Source organism: Phoenix dactylifera, chromosome 18 (genome assembly GCF_051530095.1).
Source record: "Phoenix dactylifera cultivar Ajwa chromosome 18, Ajwa_hap1_PhDact_Kaust_v1.1, whole genome shotgun sequence".
NCBI lineage: Eukaryota > Viridiplantae > Streptophyta > Magnoliopsida > Arecales > Arecaceae > Phoenix > Phoenix dactylifera.
Window position 1 is genome coordinate 8,730,415 of NC_143207.1, and position 22,069 is coordinate 8,752,483.

The window sequence follows — 22,069 nt, forward strand, 5'->3', positions numbered from 1 at the left end:
AATTTGAGATCCTTTGATGCAACTGCCAAAGTCTTTATTAGCTCAATAAGCTAGCACCTTTGGTTTGGATGTTATGAGAAGCAACATTTGAATAACCATGTTGCATATTTGGCAACTCCATGGTACCTACCCTCCATATATGGTGCGCTAATCTTGTTTGTAAAAATAATCATATTTGATACATAGCTAAATTAAACATGTGGTGAACATAATTATCTTTCCATTGCATTACTCCTATATCATCTCACTATAGATCAATTCCATCTTCTATAAGATTGTTAAAGTTTGTTAGACAATGTGTTTTAGATTTTTTTGAAAAATACATAGACACCTCCTCAACTTAGGACCATTTTCACTTGTTACCACTTGAGTTTAGAAAGTTTCAAATAGGTTCCTAGAGCTAGTTATGTAGTTTATTGTGGTCTCGCCATCTATCTTTATTTTTCTAGAATGATGAGATTGTATCATGTGATGGTCATGTGAGACTTTCGAACTAGAATACTCTTGTTTTGGTGGCCCTTTCTAACGGTTCTATCTGTATGGTGTCAATCCAAATGAAGTGAGGGTCTACAAGTGCTGACAAAGAATATGATCCTTTTTCCCATGGAAGCAGGCCATTCAAGCTCAATCTTCAATTCCTCTTCAAACTAGGCCTTCATTCCTCTTCTAGCCATTCGATATCCCCAATGCTCTTTCTCCCTTTGATTACTATCACATCACTGCCCTCACCAATCAATACATTGTAGGGCTTGTAATCGAGATCTCCATATTCTTCTCATACACCCCTGCATGTACCATTATGATCGTGTTTGCTTGCATTATTGTTCGAAGTGAAAATGATCGCATCCTCGATTATTGTGAAGTTTCCATCCTATTTGCCGCTAGTATCACCACCATCATTTGATTATTATCCCACTAGTCATCCCTATCCTTACCATCATTGCTGCTCTTGAATAGCCTCCGTTCCCTTCTACAGACCCATGCTAGGAACCCTCTGGAGAGAGTAACTACATGCAGTGCCTCCTTAGTCATTGGGGCCCTGAACAATTGACCAAGGAGAGGGCGTTGCTTGCATACATGGAGGCAGCAGCTCAAGACTTGACCAAGGAGGGCTTAAGTTGCCCCGCGCGTCGGTGAGGCCTTCAAAGTAGGTGGCCTTGTTGGTGAGCACGAAATTGGTGAGGTTGCAATCACCGATGATAAGGGTGGTGATAAACTTCTTGAGGAAGGAGAGTATGATATGGTGTAGGTTGTGGCAATCTTGGAGGGAGCCTTTCTAGGACTTGACAAGGTTGGGGTTGAGCATGATAGAGGAGAGCTTGGTGGCGGTGGAGGTGGTAGACTAGATGGAGTGGAGGGTGAAGGTGAGGATAGAGGGTTGATAGAGATGGAGATGGAGAGCTTTTGGGATTCTAAATAGGAGGCGGGCTAGGGGGTGGAGTGGAAGGTAGAATGGATGTTTTTGATATTTAGAGAGGAGAAGGTGTTGGAAGAGGGGGAGATGGTGGGAGTGAGGAGGGGTGAAAAGAGAAAAGAGAGGTTAGATAGAGACCTAGCTTGAAGAGAAATCGAAGAAGTTAGGTGATATAAACAAGTATAGTAGATGGACAACTGAGATAGAGAGGGGTTGGATGTGGAGGAACCTGGGCTATTAGATGTGGAGAGGGGGTTGGGATGGTTTGCCATTGAGCAAATCATTACCAAACAGGGCCTAGCATGCAATAATGATAAGGCAAAGCTGTTTTTTATGATTTTGTCTTAATAGTGTTGGATATTGGATGGGACTTTGGGCCATATTGAATCACTTAACTAACTTTAGAAACTTATTTGAAAATTTTTAAACACAAGGGGTACCGGGTAAAAATAGTTCAAAGTTGAAGGGGTGTGCAAATAATTCTTTTTTATTGAAAAGGACCCTTAGGTGGGGCTACAAAATAGATGCTAGCTCTCTCTTTGATATCCCTAAGCCCTCAAATCTTGTTGAAGGTGTTAATGTAGCCCAAATTTAACACCCAATCACGGCTTCTATTTGGAAGCTCTTGAAGTCCAATTGTAGCGGGATCGTGATTCCTCTTCTATATAAATAGGAATAGAGGACATAGGTCCGTATCTTCATCTCAGATACCCTATTCTACTATTCAACTCTTTAGGCTTTTTTTCACTCGTTTGTTCTCAAAATTCTGTCTGGTTTAAGCAACGAAGGACCCTCGACCAAATCAACTCCAGAGATTTCCAACCTCCTTTGCTCTTCTTTTCGTGTGCAGATCGGAGCCCTTCTTCTTGAAGAAGATCCCGATCTTTATTAGCCTTAGATCAGATTTTAGTGGCAACATGCATGATTCAGTCTGAGGCCTTTGATATAGCTGCCAAAGACTTTATGAGCACGATAAACTAGCACCTTTGTCTTTAGATGTCATGAGAAGCGATATTTAAATAACCACGTTGCTAACACAATCACCCTCAAAAATAAAAATTTAGCAAGAAAAGCTAACTTTTCTTACACTTTTGTAAGAACAAGTTAATATATTATTGCACAAAAAAAATCTAAATCTTGTAGGACTGCTAAATCTATCCTTGTGACTACTATAACTACATTTTTTACATGTAAATAATCTATAACTCTATTTGCGTGCATCAATTGAGGTAAATTCTCATGTTCATTCTTAAATAGGGGCTTAAATTTTCGATAAAATCCCAAATCAATCATATGAAAAGATAAATCTATTTTTGCAAAAAATAAAATAAAAAGTTGAATTCTTATTGCAAAAATTAATTGTCATAGTAGTAGAATCTCAAAATACCTATTTTAAAATTATAGAAAATCAATTCTTAATTAAGTCAATTGTATTTATAGTCTTAAAAGAGATGTTAGGACTTAGGATAAAAACATCCATAATGCTAATTGTGAAAGATCAAATGACGACCACCATTCTAATGTCATCATGGGATGATGGCCGTGCAAGGGCATTTGATGCGTGTCAAAATGTGATCCGCGTTTTCAGGAACCTTAATAAATGAAAGTACTAATGAACGGTTCTGATGTATGAATGACATGTGTTGATACAATGGATGGCTGTGATACCATTTTAATACCATTTTTATTAGTGGGGCTGGTACTGCTCAACGAGACCCTTTCTTTTGAGACAGAGGTCTTGACGCCGAGTACATTCGGGGAGGGAGGGTTAGAGAGAGATGTCGTCTCTAGGGACGTCGAAGGGGATGCTCGAGATAGCCAAGTTCGCGGCGTACGTAGCCGTTCCCATCGCCGTCGTCTGCGCCGTCGCCGCCGACTCCTCCAGAACCCTGCACAAGTTCTTGGGATTCGTAGGCTCTCCCTCTCTTTTATATGATTTGTTCTTTCTTCTGTTCTATTCTTGCCAGTTGAAACACAAAGCATCAAACTTTCCTTCGTTTTCTTGCTTGGATTTTGTTTGGGCATCGAACAGAACTCGAAAGCGTTAGGGTATGTTATGGATTTTGTTTTGTTTTAGTTATTTTATTTTTCCAAGAGAGAAGTAGGTTATTGGTGATGATTTCATTTAGGGAAGGTAGTTGATATTTTCAAAGAGAAAGATTTTTAATCAATAGTTGTTATGACTCTGGGATTTTGTCAAGAGCAACAAACTCTTTCATTATTAGCAATACATCGAGTTTGCTGTAGTGGAACATGCAATACTTTTTATTCGGATTTGATTTTTTTTTTTTCAAACAATGAGATTAGTTGAATGCTGCATTGAAAATTTAAAAAAGGAAATCAGAGAGAGAGAGAGAGAGAGAGAGAGAGAGAGAGAGAGAGAGTGTGCATATGGAGGTTTAATTCAATAACACAAAAATGTGTAAATAAGAAAATATCAATAATGATCACTTTTTGAACGGGGAATCATCTTTTTCTTCCCCGATCAATAGCAGACTAAAACTCCCAATTTATCTTTATCAAACGTTGATTTGATCTTTGCTTTTTAAATCTTATATGCATCACATGTGCTGATGTTACCTTCCATCCATTACTGTAGCAACAAGTTTTTCTCTGAGATTGAAATGAAGACATGTGTACAACTAGCAACTGGAGCCATCTTAAGTAGTTATTGAAGCAACAATTAGAAATAAGTAATTTATATTTCATCTTCTAAAGATTTATCTTATCAATCTTAGTTGTGTTTTAGTTTGGTTCTTTAAAGTTAGAATTCTCCAAAATGACCATCTAAGCAAATGTTCTGTATCTTGTGTGGCACCGATAGGTGAATGCTTGTATTACCCATGACAGGAAAAAATCCATAGTTTGTTTAGATGGAATATAAACAATTTGTGTTGAATCTCGTGCACCCAGTTGCTCTACAAAGTAGAAACTTGGTAGTTGTTTCTGGTTCTGGACACCTCCTAACTTTATAATATATGTAGCACTGTCTAGTACTGCCATTTTCCACTTAAGCAACACATACACACAACTGTACGGCTTTATCCCATTTGGGGTTGATTTGATGAATCCTCATTTGCCAAGAATTTCTATTTAAGGTCATCTCTGGTATTATTTCTAGCTCTCCTGTGTCTTTCTCACGACCTCTATCCATGTTACCTTGAGTCTTGCTCTCCTACATCCTTCAACACAAAATAAAGTACCTCTTCTTATTGGATGTATACATGCATGTACTTCTAACTTTTTGAACCTAGGTAGTGGATAAATGGCCCAAACTTGCTGAATAAACTTTTAGCATTAATTATCACGTTAACCATATTTTATGTAAATGCTTATTAGGTGCTCCACCTTCTTATCATTTTTAAGCTCTGCCAGTGAACATTAATGCATAAAACATTTCTAGACCTGATATGGCAGTTTTAACCGACAGTTCATTCTATACTTTTGATCACTTGATCCATTAGAGTTAATGATCTATTCATTTGGAGTACCACTGTTTCAATCGCATGCTAATATTTGTTTAATTGCTTTTCTGGGTACCCTTGGATCATATGGTTTTAGTGCATTACTATAACTTTCTAGACAGAAGATATTACTTGCATGGATAATTTACACCTGGAAGGTTGATTAACAACAGTTTTGTGAAATTTACTCTTTTTTAATCTAAAGGCTTAAAATCAGTCAAATTTAGTATCATGTGTAATAATATCCATGCGTAAATAACCCCTCACTTTGCTGTCATACAATTGCTTGACGTGGAGCAATGTTTTTGACATAACTAATGCATCTTCATAGAATACCTAATACAAGTATATGTTCTTTCATAGGACAATGTTGCACAACATATAAAAAAAAGTTATGCATGGCTTGTTAATATGCTCTCAAATTTGGGGGATAATATATGCCATTTTTCTTTATTTATATTTTCTTTCACTGATAAGGATGGTTCTTCTAGATCATTACTCAACTATGTTGTTTTTTCACTAATTTTATTACTTGTCAGGCTAGCCTTTCACAGTGTCACATTTTTTATAGGATGTTCTATAGGGTTTCTGAGTTGGTGGGGGCTGTAATTAGCATTTATTAGTATCAGAATATGATATGCCAATATGCTGTCAAGAAGAAATCATAGAATATATCTATATATGTCTGTCTGTCTGTCTGTCTGTATGGATGTAACATGTACACCCAAAAGAAACAAACATTTTCGATAATAATTAGAATTAAAAATGAGGCCTTACTGATGGCTTAAAAAAATAAGCAGTGTGCTAGCTTTTTGTTTTTTTCAAAAAATTTTATAACAGATTGCTTCTGTTACCTTAAATCCATTATGTACGTGAATGGAAGGAGAAATGAAGATATATCTTACGGAACTAGAGTTGGGTGGATAAAGAAAAGATGTGCTTTTGGTTTGTCATGTGACACTGGTTTCCTTAGCTTCTTGAGGAAATAGCAGTAGAGTTGGCTGCTCTGAGTGGTTCGTAATGTTGGTCAGAAAAGAGGGTCCCAGTAAACAAGATGACAAAGGCAAAAACAATAACCTTTAGATGGATTTTTGGTAAAACTTGAAAGCATCGAGTGGGGAATAATATAAAAGCAGGTGCAGAAGTAGCACCTTGAGGACAAAGTGGAGAACCAATTGAGGAGGCCTAGGCATGCACAGCAAAGATCTGAAGAGGTTTAAGAAGAGGTTCTGGAATGTTATTTCATTGGCTGGGTCAGGCAAGGTAGAGCCACCGGTGGATTGGGTAACATTTAAATTAAGCAATCTGACCTGTGGGCACGTTTTATGAGGTATATTGATAAAGTATAAAACATTATGGGACAATAAAAGTAATGGATCAAACCCTAACCATGTTTACCTCATATTGCTTCTTTCTACCCACTTCCATTGCCCCTTCTCCTCCTCTTCCCTCTAATTCTGTTCTTTCTTCTCCTCCTCTTGCTTCTTCTTTCATCGTCCTTCCCCTATCCTGCCCACACTCCTTTCATTGGCACATCATCATCTCTGCACGCTGGCATCACCACCTCATTATCTTGGTATTCTGACATCACCTCCAAGGAGCCTTGCAACTATTTGTTTCCCTGCCGCAAGTCATTTACACGTAGTTGTTCATTGCCTAATTGCAAGTCACTGAATTGTCATTTTGGTCACTTTGCTGCAAGACTTTAAACTGCCAACGTCTGTTACCCTGTCACAGGCTGGAAGCTGCAAGCCACTATGTTCATTAGTTTCCTCCCTTAGTTTCTTTCCTCCTTTCTCTCCTCTAGTTTGTTTCCTCTTCCTTCTTCTCTTACTCCACATTGGAGTCGAGTATGAGACAGTCTTCCTGACCCACTAGTGGTTAGGGTAAGGGTTGGAACTTAGAAGCTTGATAGTGGAGGTTGGCTAGATGCAAAACTGACCATGCTTGACTCTTTGCCACCCTAGGTGGAGGTTTTGGAAAAGAAATTGGGAAAGCTTGCAATAGCTTTAAAGGTTGATTATAAAAGGAAAAATTGATAAATGAAGATTTGCAAAGTTGGCACCAGATAGTTATGGCAAGGCTTGATAATTGTGATCACAGTGGTAATGGAATTTTTCAATATCAATATAGTTGGTCATAATAGTATTTTGACTGTGATCTCAATAGCCTGAATTGGAAAATTTCTGCAATGCAATCACACAAAAATTTGATAAGGTTTTAATTTGCATCATGTCCAACTCTCTGGCTTTTAATTTTCAGCCTCTCCTGATATTAAATATCTTCAAATATCCAAAGAAACTACTTAAGGGGCATCGTTATGACCTTAAATCTAGCATGCAGGTGAAGCAGTAAGTTCATAGAAAAATACCTTTTGCTCGTTACTGCCTCCATTGAATATTAGGCATACCAATTTGGTACCTACATCATGGTTTGCCTTAATGGACTTTATCTCTGGGGAGAGCTAAGAACACATGAAATTTTTGTTCACTGGGCTGTGTTTCAGTCGTACATAGAGCATCTGACCACTCATACACCTTCTTAAATGAGGCAACCTATGATGACAATGGCTGATTTTTTTTCAGAGAAAAATAGTTTGGCACGAGATTGATGTGGCTAGGCCAAGTGGTATCATCCGGTATTGCGTTCTACTTCAAAAACCATACGAAATACTCGTGGGCCAGCTGCCATCCTGAAGGGCCAGAAAAAACATGTTGCAGGATTTACTTCTCTTTGGTCAGGATTACCTTCCATGCAAGTTATACAGAATCTACTAAATCCTGTGTAAAACATTGGCCATTCTTTGAGTATAGCAGTTATTGGAGGTATCTCCTATGCTTTTATGGAACAACAAATCCAAGCCATACCCCTTAAGCTGTGATGTTTCGTGAAAAGGTGACTGTGATGTTTTATTCTTCCATTAGTGAAGATGCTATCTGAGATCACCCTCATGAGCCCATCAGGTCCATAATTTCATTCCACCAAACTAAACCTGCACCAAAGTCCTGAAAGAATGTCTTATCCAGATTAGTTGTTGAAGTAATAACTGAATTGCTCATTTTTCTATGATGAACACTTCCATTGGTGAAAAATATATTGGATTGGAACCTTATATCGTAGTTTGTATAGTATCCCAATTGTGGAATGAAATCCAGATCTGGCATATGATCACTGCAGCAGGAGAATTTAGTTTTGCTTCTTTCTCTAAAAGGTTCACCAAACTATCTTTGCAGCGCCCATATGTGGTCTACCCTCCTGAGGGTCCTCGTCCTCCATCTCTAGAGGAGCTCCAAGAGATGGCTCGCAATAAAAATCTCCGTTGATCGAACACTTCTTCAAGTAGCATGATAATGATAAGCATCATATACTATATTTCCTGTTGAAGCTGAAGGAAGCTGCAGGGATCAGCCTTATTCTGTGTGATGGTGTTCCAGTGGTGTTTGATCCAAGAGCTTATGCAGTGCAACTGTTTTTTGGAAGGTGTGTTCATGCAGCTTGAATTGCCTTGCTGTCTTTCTCAAGTTATTTTCATGTGAGCAGATGTGCAATGATATAAATGTACGACATGTGCGATTGATATATGTTAAAACCTAATCATTTGCTTATACTGGTCAAAATTCTGCTGAGATACTGATTTCTTCAACATCAGGCTGCAAGAGATCCACGGGATTGGCTTGATAAAAACTTGTTTGATCTTGGCCTATAAAGACATAGAAAAAATGCTGAGCTCAGGGTTAGAACTTGCCTGAAATTCATGACCCGAGCCTGGCTTGAACATGAGTGGAACTTGGCTCAGAACTCGCAGGAGCTGAGCTTGAACAGCTTATGTTAGTCTTGGCTTGATCTCGTGCTGAGCTTGAGAAGCACTTTAATAGTTTTATGTACGGAGCCCAAGCAGCCTAAAACACTAGCTTAGATTGGTTTGCACCTTGCTTCAACATCCATACTATTTTATATTGAAACATCTTCCATCTCTTTCCTTTTACATCATTTGTTTTGGATATGTGAATAGATATTCAAAGGCTTCCTTGATGTGTGGCTACCTTTGCGGAGCAGTTCGGAGCCCTAGCACATGGACTAGATCCATTTTAAAGTAGTGTGTTGCGTGTATTAAGGTGAGCATGGTATAGTTTTATAAGACTCAACATGATCACAAACAGTAGTTAGTGGTCTAATAAAACTACAAGACAAGATGCATGGGGATGCTGTGAAATGCATTTTCCTTCACCCCAAGATATAATGCTCAAATTCAGTTAGGCAAATTTAATGCTATATGGAATATTGGGAAACAAATATTTTGTTAGTCTTCATAATTCGGCAGGCTTATGTATTACCAAACAAATATTTAGGTCATTATTTGAGGCTTTTCTCATTGTTTCTTTTTAGAAAATTGCTTTTCTGCGAGTTATTCTTGTTTTAAGTCGGCTGAAGTTTCTTTGCTTCGTAGTAATTAGCTGAAATAGCTGAATGCACAGCTGGAATTTGGAATTGGAGTAAGATTCCATCCTGAAACAAGACTTTGGAAGTCTAAGCATTGTTAGTTTCTTTGCAACTTCAAGACTCATATTTGCCTGCAAGATTGTTGTAGCAGCTTCTAAATTATACACAATTGCCATTGTCACAAGCCATGTCAGAGCCCGATCGCATCAGAATTGACTCAAGAAATGTTAGGCCTAGTCTGGAAGCAGGATTAGCAATGCAGAGCTATAACTTCTTGTTATCCCTTATAGATAGATACAGCCAATCCCAGAATAAAGTTGGATAAGCAGGCGTTATACAAAAATTGCATTTGAATAAGTGTTTTTATCCTTATTTAATCATTACCTTATACCATAGTATATCTGACATCTGCTGATTATTATTATTTGGATAGAAGAAGAAACCTTGCTTTTTGGTTATTTTTTGCTAATGGAGGAGTTCTTTGGTGATTTAGCTAGCATATGGGGATAAAATGTGGGGATGGTGAAATTCTAGAGAACCTGAGGAACTGCCAATCCCTGGTTGTCATAATTTGACCAAATTGTTGGGGATAAGTGGTTCCGCCCCTTGATATGGTAGTATACTTGCCATGTACCCGAGGGATAAGGCAGGATAAATGCCATATCTCCTATTCAGTGTCTCCGCGGATGAGGCATGTCAAATTCAAAGTCTATATGGACAGCCAATCCACTTGGGATCACTAATTGTAACAGCGTTCAACGGAAATAGCGTGGAAATGTCATCCCAACTCTTCCTCTGTCCCTAGTCTTTGTCAATATTTGCCTAGTTGGAGTACCAAACCTCCTACCCTAGAACTTTTCAACGGATAAAACTCATTGGGAAATAGCTTAGACCCTTCATAGTTCGCACGCTTGGAACCATTCAAAGGTTTTCAGTCCTTGCCTTATCCACATAGTTTCCTCTTCATCCTCATTGGGAAACACAACCACCCCTTAATCCTTCACATGCAAGCAAACCTCTTACTCATGTCTCCAATGGATTTCTCAAAGCTCTTCTTCACTTTCCTCCTCTTCGAACCTCTAATGATCTCAACTTTCTTCTTTAAAATGAATGAAATGAAAAGAGTGAGACAGATTCATGTAATGAATAAAATATTCTTCTGCGGAAATTGTTCAATCTTGTACTTTTAAAGCTTCCCTCGGCTTCAGCATCTATTAGAACTTTCTTCAGATGTCTTTCTTTTTCACTTATGGTTTTCTTCCTCTTGCCTTGTATTTGCCTTGCCTGCATCCCCTTATTGAATTCCAAGTGGGACTTAGTCATCCTATTGATACGTCAGCCAAGACCTCAAGATTTCTATCAAATCATTTCATAAAATTGCACCACGTGGATATGATTTCTTTATCTCTAGACATCTTAATTAGTCTCCATTGGCTCTTCCTTGTGCTCGCACGCTAAATGCGTGTCAAATGCGACGTCTACATGGACCGCGTCTTACGTTGGAAAATGTTCGCGGTTGTCGGTACTAGACGTAGCGTAGAAGAAATCATCAATTATACCAATCTCATTGTGGACGTAACGTTCCAAAAACTCTTTTTTCTGTCTAATATTCAGCAAAAGCTAAGCTTATCCATGAGAGGATGGGAGCTATCTGAAATTCTTGACTTCGATGGCGGTTTCCTGTAAGTCAATCTAATCTATCTATTCCTCTCCATACGCTTACAAATATCAATTCGTCCTCGGCCCTTTCCTCACAAGATACAAACCATCCTCTCCCACCATCTTCCAATGGACTTCTGAAAGCTCTTCTCCTATTTCCTTCTCTTCACACCTCTCCTTGCTCTCCTCTTTCCAATGGCCACTGCTGAAAACTCTAACCTCTTTAGAGAATACATAGGGGCTCAAGACAAGGGAGTCAAGTTCACTGATGTGCCCATCAACTCTAATGTCCAGTTCCACTTCATCCTTGCCTTCGCCATAGACTACACCACTTCCAACCCCCCCTCCCCCACCAATGGCCAATTCAACGTCTTCTGGGACACCGTCAATCTCTCCCCTTCTGCAGTCGCCTCCATCAAACAAAGTCACAGCAACGTGAAGGTTGCTCTTAGCCTCGGTGGGTACAGCGTCGGCGATATTCCTGCCACCTTCCATCCTACATCTACAGACTCTTGGGTTAGCAACGCAGTCTCTTCACTCACCAGCATCATTCAGCAATACCATCTTGATGGTATCGATATCGACTACGAAAACTTCATTTCCAGTGCCAATGCAGACACCTTTGCGGAATGCATTGGAAGGCTTATCACGACGTTGAAGAACAATGGAGTGATAAAGTTTGCTTCGATAGCTCCATACGAAGATGAGCCACTCCAGACCTATTACAAAGCTTTGTGGGCGAAGTACTCCAATGTTATAGACTACGTGAACTTCCAATTCTATGGGTATCCTAAAAGCACGACGGTATCGCAATTTTTAGGCTATTATGATACTCAGAGCTCCAATTATCAAGGAGGGAAAATACTGACCAGTTTGATTTCTGACGATAGCAAAGGACTGACTCCAGAAAATGGCTTCTTTGATGCTTGTCAGACGCTGCAGAATCAGGGAAGACTTTTTGGCATCTTCATATGGTCTGCTGATAGCTCCAAAGCCAAGGGCTCCTTTCAGTATGAGACGCAAGCACAGGCTCTGTTGGCTAATGCTTAGCTCTTGTATTAAGATCCAAGATTTCAGAAAGTGTTGATCAATAAGGATAGTGGTCTAGTTAAGTAGTTATCGACAATAAACAAGATGGATCATAAACTGGGCTGTAGCCTGGCTGTTCCACCTTTCTTTGATTTGGATGAACAGTGTACTTGGCATACAAATAAATATAAATCCATATAAAAGCCTGTTTGGTATTTTCTTTTTGTATTTTTGTTTGTATAAATTAGTGAAGTATCACTGGTCTCCTCTGACCTTGCCGCCTTCCACGCCGGCAATGACCACGCCATCGCCGGCGCCTTCGCCCAAGGCTACCCCCACCATCCTCCATGAAAATGCTGATGAGGCGACCGGTTTGTGGCCTTGGGGCTCCATTTCACGCTACAATGAATCTTGGGGTGTTGGGTGATCCAACGATCACTGTTTGCCAAAATCTGGACTGATGTTAACGATAGCATTTGCGTACAACTGCTATTCCTTGCTTTCATTTTTTACTATTTTTGAAAGCATGAATCTATGTTATTAAAAATTCTAAGATTTTACATACAAGTTAGAAAAAAGAAAAAAAAATATATATATAGTGACATCCCTTCAACTTTGGACGGGACACTTTAAACTCAACAATTCAAAAATTTCAATTAAACCCTAAAAGTTATTTTTTTATGGCAATATATCCTGGTCGTCGATCTAGCCCCTGACATAATTAACTGGTTGGGTGAAATAACAAAATACCCTTAATATTGATCATAAAATAAAAATAATAAAAAATAGCAAACCTGTTAGGGGCGGAGGCTATCGTTGGATCGCTGAGACCTTCTCCATGGTCTTGAGCACCGACATAATCAACATCTAGCAAGCTACAGTGCCTAGCCACGACTCCTTCATATTGGCCACTCTGAACCCTCCAAAGTCCTATCGATGATGGTGACGGTGGGAAGCTGTTAGACGCGGGGTTTAGGTTTTGTGCCAGGAGCCTTGTGCTGTCATCGGAGTACTAAATAACACATTGCCAGAGAGCCTAGAGCCAGTGATCGCTGCCTGAGTGCTTGAGGTTCTCCTTGGTATCGATTGAAGCAAAGCGAGACATAGCAATGAAGCTCCACCTCTTGGTGTAGCACTAGTCAGGACGGGTCCCGCAAGGGCGATCCCAGTACCAGTCCTCCTCCAAAATGTTTACATGAGGGTGTAGACGAATGCAACAACTATCGTGTTCGTTATGATCTAGAAGAATCATCAAACTTGATATAAACCATCTTGGCCACTATGAAAAAGAACAAATAGGCTCTAGGAACGAGATTCACCATATCAAGATCATGCGGCAAATCTTTGGAGGCCATAACTTATTAGTACAATGTTTGATTGAGGTCTCTCTGTTTTTATCCTTTTTTAATTGGAAAACTTTTTGAGCACTACGGCCACTGAAAATAAGGGCTGTGGACGTTGTCGTAACTAAGGTAAGGTTTTGGTCCTCTTTTCTTTTTCTTCTTCCTTCCACGACCTCAAATAACCACTACTGGCCTAGAAATTTGTCAGAATATTGATTTGAAAATACCTATATTCCGTTCTTTATGTTTGGTTGTCTTCTCTTTATTTTTTCGGCCATATCCACTACTGGCGTTCTTTGCCAAGGCCTTTGGTCCCTCCCTTGTGTCAGTCTCTAGCCGATGCCAGAGCTCTAATCGCTAGCAAGAACACTTGAGCTCGGATTGGATTGGATCAAAGAAAGCCCCTATTCGGCCCCTTTTTCTTTTCGGCCGGTCGCCGATGCCAGATTTGCCTGCTCGACCACTGTTGGACCTCCAGTTGTGCTACCGTCGTCCTCTTCTATATGTCGGTTGTCTAGTATTGACCACAACCACAGTCCACCCCCTTCTTCTCCTATTTTGCCAAAGAAGAAAAAAAAAACAAAGAGAAACAAGAAGACTTGTCCTTCTCATTCTCTCTCTACTCTCTCTTTCTCTCTCTATCTGATTCTTGGATCCTAGTAGAGGGTCCTGTCTTTCTTTTCTATGAACCCAAGTTGACCCCAATAAAGAAGCCCCAAACAGCCCTGCTACTTGGGTCGCATGTCGGACCGATCACCTCGGCCCTTGTTGAGTATCTCTGAAATCAACTATTGATGATTATTGTCGAACAATTTTTGCCCAGATTGAATTCCAGCTTCATGATTCTCTGATTAAGTCACTTAGATCTCACCCATCGGAGCCACCGAATGCCATCACCTGACTAATCACCCCCTTTTTCTTTCACTTGAAATTTGAATACCATTTAAGCTATTGAATATGAATTAATTGGATTTGCATTGCAATGAATAGGTTGAACTGCTTTATATGTTTCAAGGTTGCACTTCCTATTTATTTTCAAACTATCATATGTTTTTTCATGCATATGGTTTGTTGTTGATAATATCATATTTTTTTTAAAATAAAGGATCAGCCATTTAGTTAAAAATAATGTTTTGTTAAAAAAAGTGGTTCCATGAATGCTTTTAATGAAAATAGCAAGTTTATGAAGCACACATGCCATTTACTATTTCCCCACATACTTACCTATATATTTTTTAAAAAATACATAAATATTTTAAAGGCTCTTACATATTTATATATGACCCCTAGAATTGGGTAGTGACCTTAGCATGAATATCTGTGAGTAATATTTTGAACTATAATATAGCTAAACGACAACATGTTTATAACTTTATTTGTGCAATATACTTGAAACGATGTTTATAAAATATTGATGATTTATACATGCATGATGGATTATGACTTGTTTATCAAAATGTACTATGAAGTATTTTATTTTTTAATAATAGTTATTTTCTCTAAATGATGCATTGTTCATATAAAAACTTATACTTGATCCCACGAAGAAGTATAAGTATTAATTATTGAGCGGTGTAGCTCATATTTCTCTTTTCTAACTGGTTCAAACGAGTAAGGTTGCTGGAAGAAGAAATTTATATATATTTGGAGGATCCATGCTACTAAGTTCGAAGATTTTAGTAGCAGAATTTTAGTTTTTTAATTGATTATAAATTTATAGTTGGTGACTTTCTGAATTTGGAGATTATGGATTTTGATATTTAAATTTAGATTTAGAGGCTCGAAATTAGTATTTATTAAATTAGTTAATGGATGATGGATTTGGACTATTTTATTATATTTTATTTGAGAGAGAATTTTATTCATATTTACTGTTATTGGTTTCATGTTATCGTGGGCTAATCCAATCGAAGAGAAGAGAAATTTTCTTCAACCCACTCAACTCGAATCTCTCTCAAAAAAAAGAAGAAGAAGAAGATAGAGAAATCTCAAAAATAGGGCTTTAAGTCTTCTTTTTTTTCGTTGATGATTAAAAAAATGAGGTACATAGTCTCTATTTATAATATGAGGTCTGTTCTAATACAATTTGGGTCGGATTTTTCTTTCTAAACCTAATAGGACTTTTTTTTCTTAAATAGACATCTCTAGTAGAAAAAAGCTAAGAATCTCGACAAGGTAGATTTAAACTTCTACATCAACATTGTCTTCTATTGCTCTATTAAATACTTATCGGATAGAAAGCTATATTCGGTCAAAGTCTTATCCAAAAAAGAAATTTTTGGTTTGACTAGCCTATTTATGGACCTAAACGATAGCATTTCAGCCTGATTCAACCTCAAAAGAGGTTAGCTCAAAGTTGTAGATCTCCAAAATATACCAAATTTTTAAAAAAAATTATCTTAATTGGGGATCATATGATCAAATTATGGCCTCCTGAAATTTGGCCTGCGACTCGACTTTTCGATATGGCGAATCTCGCTTCTGAACCCTATCCAGCCCTGCTCATAGCAGGCAAAGTGGTCTATATTGAGTCTGGTAATCCTCCTATTAGGAGATTTAGCTTCTATTAAATTAGAATTGAAGGTGAAAAATGCCTGCTTCCGAGTCTCGCAATTGAACTATCTGGCTTTGCTCGGAAGCTGACCTTGTCGTCTGATCTGAAAAGACTCCATCCTTCCACATCTAGTGTCCATGACCTTTCTTTTGATGATACAACCCTCGTCCAATTATTTTTCTTGCTCTACTTATAGGTCATCCATAGTTGGCAGCACTGGTTCTTGGACTTGGTCTTCATATAACATGGATGGCTCAAATAACTTCAAATTTTCAGCATTGACACTAAATATATCTCCATGTATAATGGCAAGTCAAGCTGGTAGGCATTCTCCCCTATCTTCTTTAGAATTTTGAAGGGACCATATCGAATTGCTTTTAGTTTTCTCCCTTCACCTTTCAACCCTTCTTTCCCTAGGTGAAGCCAAAGTAGCTCCCCCTCTTAAAAATTGCACTTCACATGATGTTTATCATGCCGATCCTTATAATGTAGCTGTGATCTATGCAGCTGTGCCTCAACCTCTTGATACACTTTTATGATATTTTCAAGAAACCTTTGAGCTCATGCTCCTATATTATTCTTTGGTAGAACTGTGGATAACTCGATTGTAAGCGAATCGAAGGTATGGTACGATATTATCCGAAGTATTTGGATGCTTGAAATTATAGCCTCGAAGGAGATGTACCATGGTACGATTCATGACGTCAGTTTGTCCATCTGTTTGCGGCTGGAAAGCAGTGCTTCTCTTCAACTTAGTATCTGTCATCCCCTATAAAGATCTCCAAAAATTACTCAAAAAATGGCCATGTCGATATGAAATTATTGAAGAAGGTAATTCAAACTTCTTCCATACCCACTTAAAAAACAAATAAGCAGCTTCTTCTCCAGTAACCGTTCTCTTGCAAGGGATAAGGCATACCATCTTGCTAAATCGATCAACCACGACAAACAAATAATCATGGCCACATCTTGTCGTTCGTAACCCTCTTAGGAAATCCATCGAGACACTCTCCCAAGGTCTACTAGGTATCGACAATGGCATATAAAGTCCCAGCTTTCTATTGGAGGGCTTTGATGTGCTGCATAGTACACAACCCTTGATGAACTAGGCCACATTTCGCTGCATCTTTGGCCAGTAGATGTACTTTTGTAAGTTCAATAAAGTCTTCTCCACTCTGAAGGGCCCTACAACCTTTGAGGTGTGAGCGTTTTGAATCCAATGTAGTCTATCAGTAGCTTGAGGGATACACAAACATGTCCTTCTATGTAGTAGTCCCTCTTTCAAAGTGAATTTTGTTAGCATGCCTTTCATCAACTTCTCTAACTCTTCTTGAAAGTCATGATCCATTGCGTAGAGATCTTTGTATTGTTTAATCTCCATGGCTCTCATGCTGGCTTCGCTAATATCTTTAACTTTGAAGAGTTTCAACTCTTTTCAGATGCTCTCATGGAGACCTTCGATGTATTTTATGAAAACTGCATGATCGTCGATGGAGATTCCGAGGGAGATTGCTTGCTTGAGAAACTCAGTGGTGTAGTCTTAGACAGACTGATTATATTTCTACTGTAGGTATTGCTACTAGATCCATTGATCCTCCTCATGGACGATTGGGTAGAATTGCTCCTTGATTAAGCTCTTGAATTTATTCCATGTTAAATTTGAAACATCGTTGTTTTTTGTGTACGAATTTCACCAGGTAAGAGCATGGCTAGAAAGCTTGAGCAGACAAAAGCTATCTTCTAGATACTGGAGTATCCATACATAGTAAAATATGTCTCTAACTGGCCTAGCCAATTATCTAATTTTTCCGCATCAACAACCCCATCATATACAGAGATTTCAATTCGAGTCTCAACTTTAAATGGTTGAAGAGAGAGATTTTTCATACCTGTAGGTCGCTCATCCTTATCCTCCTCGCTGGATAGCAGTTCTTCATCTTGAGCCATAAGAGACAGCTTCGCAACAAGAGTTGCTGGTGCTTGCGCTGAAGGTATCACCAATCTTAAGATGATCTCGGTAAGTTGGGCAATCTTCTCCTCTAGTTGTATGAGGCGACCCTTCATCTCATCATCACCCATTGAGGAAGAATTAGCAACCATCCTTGCCTTTATCTTTCAATGTACTTGAAGCACTAATAGCCCTTCTCTTGATTGCTCGTATTGCTCACGTGTCTTGACCATGAATAAAGGCTCCCACAGTTATAGAGGATCGGAGTTTCGATACCAATTTGATCCGATCAGAGAGAAAAAAGATTTTCTTCAACCCGTTCAACTTGAATCTCTCAAAATAAAACTAGAAGAAGATGAAGAAACCTCAAAAGTAGGACTTTAAGTTTTCTTTTCTTTCATTGATGATTAAAAAAATGAGGTATATAGCTTCTATTTATAATGTGAGGTCCGCCTAACATAATTTGGGTTGGACTCTTTTTTCTAATCCTAGTAGAACTCTTTTTTCTTACATAGACATCTCTAGTAAAAAAAGCTAAAAATTTGAAAGAGATCGATCTAGACTTCTACATCAACTTTATCTTCTGTCTCTCTGCTGAATTCTTATCGGATAAAGAGCTACACTCGGTCAAAGTCTTATCCAGAAAGAAAACTTTTGGTTTGACCAATCCGTTTTGTAGCCTAAATAATAGAACTGCGGTCCGATTCAATCTCTAACACTACAAAAGAAAGGATATATTGCAGAGGAAAGAGTCAGAAGGTCCCAACTCTGAGTCTGATTTTTTCTCCTGGCGCTTTGTTTGGTCTTTACCGACGCTTTTAAGCGTTGGTAGCTTTCCTGCCAATGCCCCCCAAGCGTGGGTAAGACGTCGGACAGTTGGGGGTGGGCTCAATTTATGCTGACGCTTTTAGAAGCGTCGGCCAAAAACAAAATGTATGCCGACGCTTTTAAGCGTCGTTCATTTGTGAGTTAACCGACGCTTAAAAGCATTGGCCAATATGGACCAACGCTTAAAACCGTGGGTTTGTATCGGACTAGGCCGATGCTTAAGAGTCGGCTTATCTATGTTCTTGCCCGACGCTATAAAGCGTCGGTAAAGGCGTGCCAGGTATTGCTATTGCCGATGCTTAAAAGCATCGGCAAAAGAATTTGTTTTTAAATTTTTTTTTGTAAAAGCAATTTTTAATACTGTATACATTAAATTCCAACAAAACAAGTATACTAAATCACATAGATAACAGAATGCACGCCACAAACAAGAACTTTTCATTCAAAATGTTCATATTATCATATTTGATTACATTATACTTCAAAGACATACTAAAAACATACATCTCAAATTCCTAAGTAAACAATGTATGATGTATCAAGGGTCGACGGCATCATCATCTCTATGAGTAGATGAAGTATCAGCAACCTACAAGAAAAAAAATACTTTAGAAACTAAAAATACGAAAGTCATCACGCTCATACAAGAATACATTATAATTACGTAAAATATTCATATAGATTTAGTTATGTACCGGAGGAGCAAATCTCTGCAAAAAAGATGAAGTATGGTCAAGCTGATCCTGCAAAGATTGTATCTTCAACTCTTGACTCTGCTTCAACTCCTCCATATCAGTCCTATGACTCTGCCTCGTCTCCTTTTACCTTGTCTCATATGACTGCTTTATCTGTGCCATCTCTGTCTTCAGACTACAAACCTCTGTAGTGCTACTACCTTGTCTGGCATCTTGGGTATATCGGCTCACTGCAGATAACTGAGTGGGGGTAACTTTGACACCATAATCTCTCACGTGACCATAACGTTCTGGGCCTATCAATTCGGCATAGACCTAAGCCTCAACGCGACTGACCGCGTCGGATGATAATGACTCCCCGACGCGCTCTGATAGCTCTTTCATATATCTCTCTCTCTCAAAAAAAAATAGTCACATTAATATTTTAAAAGAAGTAAAATTAATAAAAAATTTTTGAACAAATAAAAAATGAATACATACAACTATATCTCTCGACTCATCCCGGACAAAGCTGCCATCTCGATGGGTGTGAGTCATCTTATAAAACTCTACCTCACCAGGCTCCCTTCCATGCTCTACTATCTACACATACGAAAAGTATATTGACAAACTATATATCATGATACGTGGTAGATGTTAGTAGAGTTTCAAATAGTTTCAAAAGAACTTACTAATTTATTTCTATGTCTCGCATAACTCTTCAAGCCTGAAGTATGAGGAACTGCTTGAGATGCTCGTGCAGCTCTACCAATATTAGAATATGTCTGCCAAAATAAAAGCACACAGTATAATATGATTCAATGTATATATTTGCAATCTATATTAATAATAAAGATAATATAAGATATTAAAACAATATACATGACCTGTCCTCTTTCAGAAAATTAGTAGTGAACAAGCTCCCTCCACTGTTGAGGGTACACATCAGAAGGAGAAACACGAGCAACCTCCTCCTCTGTCATACCCTTGCGCTTGAAGTCCATCTTCAATTTTGCTGTATATTTTTCCATTTGCGGTTGAGGAACTTTAGCACCAAATCATGGCTATCTGGAGGGAGTACAAACTTACCCTACAACCAGATACAGAATGTTATAATAATATTAAATCTCAAAAGTAAAATTATGGTAGTAAGAAAATTAACATACAGAAGGTGTCAAATTAAAAAGAATAAATTTAATTCATTACCTGTATAAGTCTAAGAAGCTCAACCTTATACGAAGGAAATATTTCATTCCACTTCATATAGTTAAGGGGACACAGCTGACCCTTGCATGCAACCGATCCTAAAAAGCTTGACAGAAGACTTCCAGCTCTATTGATAGGTTGTCCCAATTCGTTGCATCGGATGATGATCTTCTCACCCGAAGAAAGCTTCCACCCATCCTTTGCTTGAGTGGGTCCCCATCTCGTCCTCACCGTCCCTTGTCCATCTATTAAAATTAATTAAAATATGTCTTAAAAAGTTGAAGACAAATATGAATATAAAATATGAACTTTAAATCGAATTACCCTGGATGTAGAGCTCATCCTCCGGGCAATCAGTAGGAGGCTCGCACTGAGATCCTGACTCGTGCTGTTGGTGCTCACATGGCTGCTGGGACTATAGGGACTGATCAGAAGTAGATTCCACTTGAGAATACTGAAACTCCACATCTTTAAATCATCTCCCTCGGGGCATATTGTTACCTGGTATGCACAAAAAAGAATCAATATTTGGCTAAATGATAAATTTATACTAAATAAAATGCTAATAAAAGAGAACATAATAACTCATTCAACGTATATATGATAATGTGAGTTGCCATTATGAAACTACATTCTCATTCAACATATAAGAGAGATGAAACCAAATGAACAAAGGTATATTCAAAGAATCTAGTATTTGACATATGAAACATGAAGAAAATACAAGGCATTAGGTGAAGGGATCACTTAGAAAAAGGAATGATCCGGAAATGGAATCTTCATTTGCAACAATCATAAGTTTATATTGCCCTTGTATAAGGTCAGGGTGTGCCTACAACCAGAGTGTCTTCTTCTAGATACAAAATCTCAGATCACTGTTAATAATGAGTTGTAGGAAAAAGGCCCTTGAATAAGAAGTTAGTTGGCTTCTCTAAGAGAGGATGAGTCTTACTGAATCACATCTTTTAACAAACATGATGATTGTCTAAGTTGATGTTTGTGAGCTTGAAAGACTGGATAATGCTTCGTTTCTGTTGCACTTTGATCGGTTTCGGCCCTTGGTTTTGACTCTTAACAAATGTTAAATTTTCAGTGATGTTATTGAAGACATATGTAGGAGGCATTGTGATATAGCACTCATGAATATGAGCATAAGCCACAGTGCATAGGACCTAACATTAATTGATCTTGTAAACAATTTGATGGTTAACCTGCAAACATAAATCAGAGTGGCAACATGTGTTAGGAGTATGCCCCAGAAGCCAATTTGGCAGATGCATTGTAATTACTCTAGAGGCAGGAAATTTGTATTTGATCTTTTATTAATTAATAAAATCAAGTATTTTCTTCATTCATGTTATTATGTGTCTATGAATCATCCTAGGAATAAATAAAATGATAACATATATTCTCAAAATTAAAAATTTAAGGCATGTGTAATTAATAGTTAACTCTAAATAGCTCCTGATCGATGGATCATCATGAAGGACGGTGATCGATCCGATAAGAT

General features: G+C 38.3%; 1 protein-coding gene and 1 pseudogene across 2 annotated transcripts; both read left to right on the forward strand.

Moving 5' to 3' along the window:
- Positions 1-3,131: 3,131 nt before the first annotated feature.
- LOC103697687 (uncharacterized) lies at positions 3,132-8,483 on the forward strand. Its single transcript, XM_026801336.4, has 2 exons — positions 3,132-3,324; positions 8,112-8,483. Exons 1-2 carry the CDS (start codon positions 3,193-3,195, stop codon positions 8,199-8,201), a joined length of 222 nt encoding a protein of 73 aa, XP_026657137.1. The 5' UTR covers positions 3,132-3,192; the 3' UTR covers positions 8,202-8,483.
- Positions 8,484-10,955: 2,472 nt separating this feature from the next.
- On the forward strand, positions 10,956-12,221 carry LOC103697688 (chitinase 2 pseudogene; annotated as a pseudogene). The gene has a single exon (XR_016398974.1). The product of XR_016398974.1 is annotated as a chitinase 2 pseudogene (transcript).
- The last annotated feature ends 9,848 nt before the right edge of the window (positions 12,222-22,069 follow it).